At 49.4% G+C, this 1,992-nt stretch overlaps 1 protein-coding gene across 1 annotated transcript; it reads right to left on the minus strand.

Moving 5' to 3' along the window:
* Nucleotides 1-238: 238 nt before the first annotated feature.
* On the minus strand, nucleotides 239-1,986 carry LOC109542281. The gene is made up of 7 exons (XM_019911440.2): nucleotides 1,687-1,986; nucleotides 1,481-1,636; nucleotides 1,295-1,425; nucleotides 981-1,236; nucleotides 748-919; nucleotides 479-696; nucleotides 239-422 (listed from the first exon to the last, which is right to left on the minus strand). The coding sequence occupies exons 1-7, from the start codon at nucleotides 1,823-1,825 to the stop codon at nucleotides 280-282; spliced, it is 1,215 nt and encodes a 404-aa protein (XP_019766999.1). The 5' UTR covers nucleotides 1,826-1,986; the 3' UTR covers nucleotides 239-279.
* Between the last annotated feature and the right edge of the window lie 6 nt (nucleotides 1,987-1,992).

Consider the following 1,992-nt stretch of genomic DNA (forward strand, 5'->3'; position numbering starts at 1 on the left):
GTAATACAAGATTTAATACGTAGTTAAACGTAATGTTTACATATGTAAACAAGTAGACAATTAGAAATGGGTGAAACTGGATATGTTTATAATGAAATAACCTGCAAGCGGACGTCGGAAATGTCAACTGCCAGTTTAACGTAGAACTGACTTTAGACTGACTTGCGCAGGCGTGTGTGTCAAAACAGCGCAAACTATAATACTGCATGAACGTATTGGCCGACCAATAACTCTATAATTTCTCAAAATTTTTAACTTTATTAAAATAAGCTTGCACACTTATCCAGTGAGCTGCAAGAGGGCGTTATTGCCCCTGCAGGCCTGCTGGGTGTAGGTGAGCGAAAACCCCCGATTGGCCACATCGTCCGAGCCTAATTCGTCAGCGTCTGTCACAGTTGTCAAAACAAACGGCTTGGAATTGGCTGAAAATAAGAGCAAATTGGGCGCTCATACCGCCACTGGCAGTCACCTCACTTACTGTAGACAGTGTCAAACTCGTTGCCGCAAAATCGGTCAGTGTTGACGCTCACGCCGTTAGAAAAGTACGGATTAGCGATAACCACAAAGTCCGTAGTGCAGGCTGCGCCATAAAGCGGATCGTTGGGTAAGCCGGTAACCACTTCGATTAGGGCGGTGTTGCCTGTCACTGTGAAGGAGGTGCTGTCGCTGGACTGCGCCCACTGGATTGCGCAGTACCTGGAAACGTCAATTGGAGTGACAGTGCGCGGCAAACGCGCAGTCGTTTACCCTGCAACCATATTCACGCAGATTCCGTAGTTCGTATTGGCCAGCTGTCTGGTTCCAGCCACTGTGGTCGCATTGACGTACGTCACCACAGCCCCATTGATTTGGCTGCCGTAGTTGAAGCTGCGCACCGTATTTGACAGGTCGGTGTAGTACTGCAAACAGCCAGCGGGCGCTGAAAAGTCACATCAAGTTGTCACTTAATGCGGGAAAAGTCAGTAAGACCAGGGACGAACCCAAAGTGGGGCAGTCGCAAGCAATTTGAGTGATAAGAAAGTTGAAGCTGCGCTGAAGATCGACGCTGGAGGACGTGGATATGGTGATGGTGATGCTGTTGTTGCCCACAAAGGTTACGTAGATGTGCTGCCCGGAGTTTTCGCCGCAAATCACTGGAACATTCCCGCCTGATCCAGTCACCACCATGGAATCGTCCACGCAGTTTCCATTGCCGTCGGGCTGCGCCAGAGTGAAGCTCAGGAAGTCGATCCTGGCCTGCAAAAGCACCAAAGTCACCCTCCTGGAAGCATTGGATGTCGCCCTACAAACTCACTTGGCAAGAGTTGCCTGGGCAGGCCTCTATGGTGAAAGTGCACGAAGAATCCTCGTTGAACGTATTGGGATAGTTGGTGCTGGAAAAGTAGGTGTTGTTAAAAGCGGAGCTTTCGCCGCAAGTGCGCTGGACTGAAACAGTTCAAGAGGGTAAGTTGGCGGTTGTAAGTGTGTAGCTGAGTCTTACTGAGGCAGCAGCGCCCGATGCCGTTGGTCGTGCAGCTGCCCGACTGCAGCCCGTCGCTGTATTCGCACTGTTTCTTCGTCACGCAGGTTCCCATGTAGCCTTCTTGGGTAGTACAGACGCTGTTCTCAAAGCGCACCAGTCCGATTTTCGGGAAATCTACCACATTATCTCTGTAGGTCTTTAGCCAATTCGTCTTGGAAGCTTACATTGCCTGGAGCCTCGTTCGCTTGCTTCATCCTCTTCTTCAAAGCGGTCGTAGTCTTCAATGGTGTTCTCCACCTGGGCGCACCCTGCACTGACCAGAAGCAAAAGCCCCCAAATGCACGGATTGCTATAGCTCAACATCTCAGAATGGACTAACGGTGTTCGCGCGTTTCCGAAGATCCGTTAGGTTCTGATGTTGATTTTTATTATTAGCGCTCGGCTACTGATACAGTTACGTTGGCTTAATGGGAAAACGGTACAGTTTGAGGGTTTTCTTAATTAGGACGATAAATTTGTGAAAATCGAAG

Source organism: Dendroctonus ponderosae, unplaced genomic scaffold (genome assembly GCF_020466585.1).
Source record: "Dendroctonus ponderosae isolate FM_Combo_2020 unplaced genomic scaffold, Dpon_F_20191213v2 Dpon_F_20191213_9, whole genome shotgun sequence".
Classification (NCBI taxonomy): domain Eukaryota; kingdom Metazoa; phylum Arthropoda; class Insecta; order Coleoptera; family Curculionidae; genus Dendroctonus; species Dendroctonus ponderosae.

Coding starts and splice junctions, on each gene's coding strand:
- LOC109542281 (XM_019911440.2), bottom strand. CDS start 1,825: ATGTTGAGCTATAGCAATCCGTGCATTTGGGGGCTTTTGCTTCTGGTC. Junction 1,426..1,480: donor CATCGGGCGCTGCTGCCTCA/GTAAGACTCAGC, acceptor GAACTGTTTCAG/TCCAGCGCACTTGCGGCGAA. Junction 423..478: donor CGAGTTTGACACTGTCTACA/GTAAGTGAGGTG, acceptor TCTTATTTTCAG/CCAATTCCAAGCCGTTTGTT.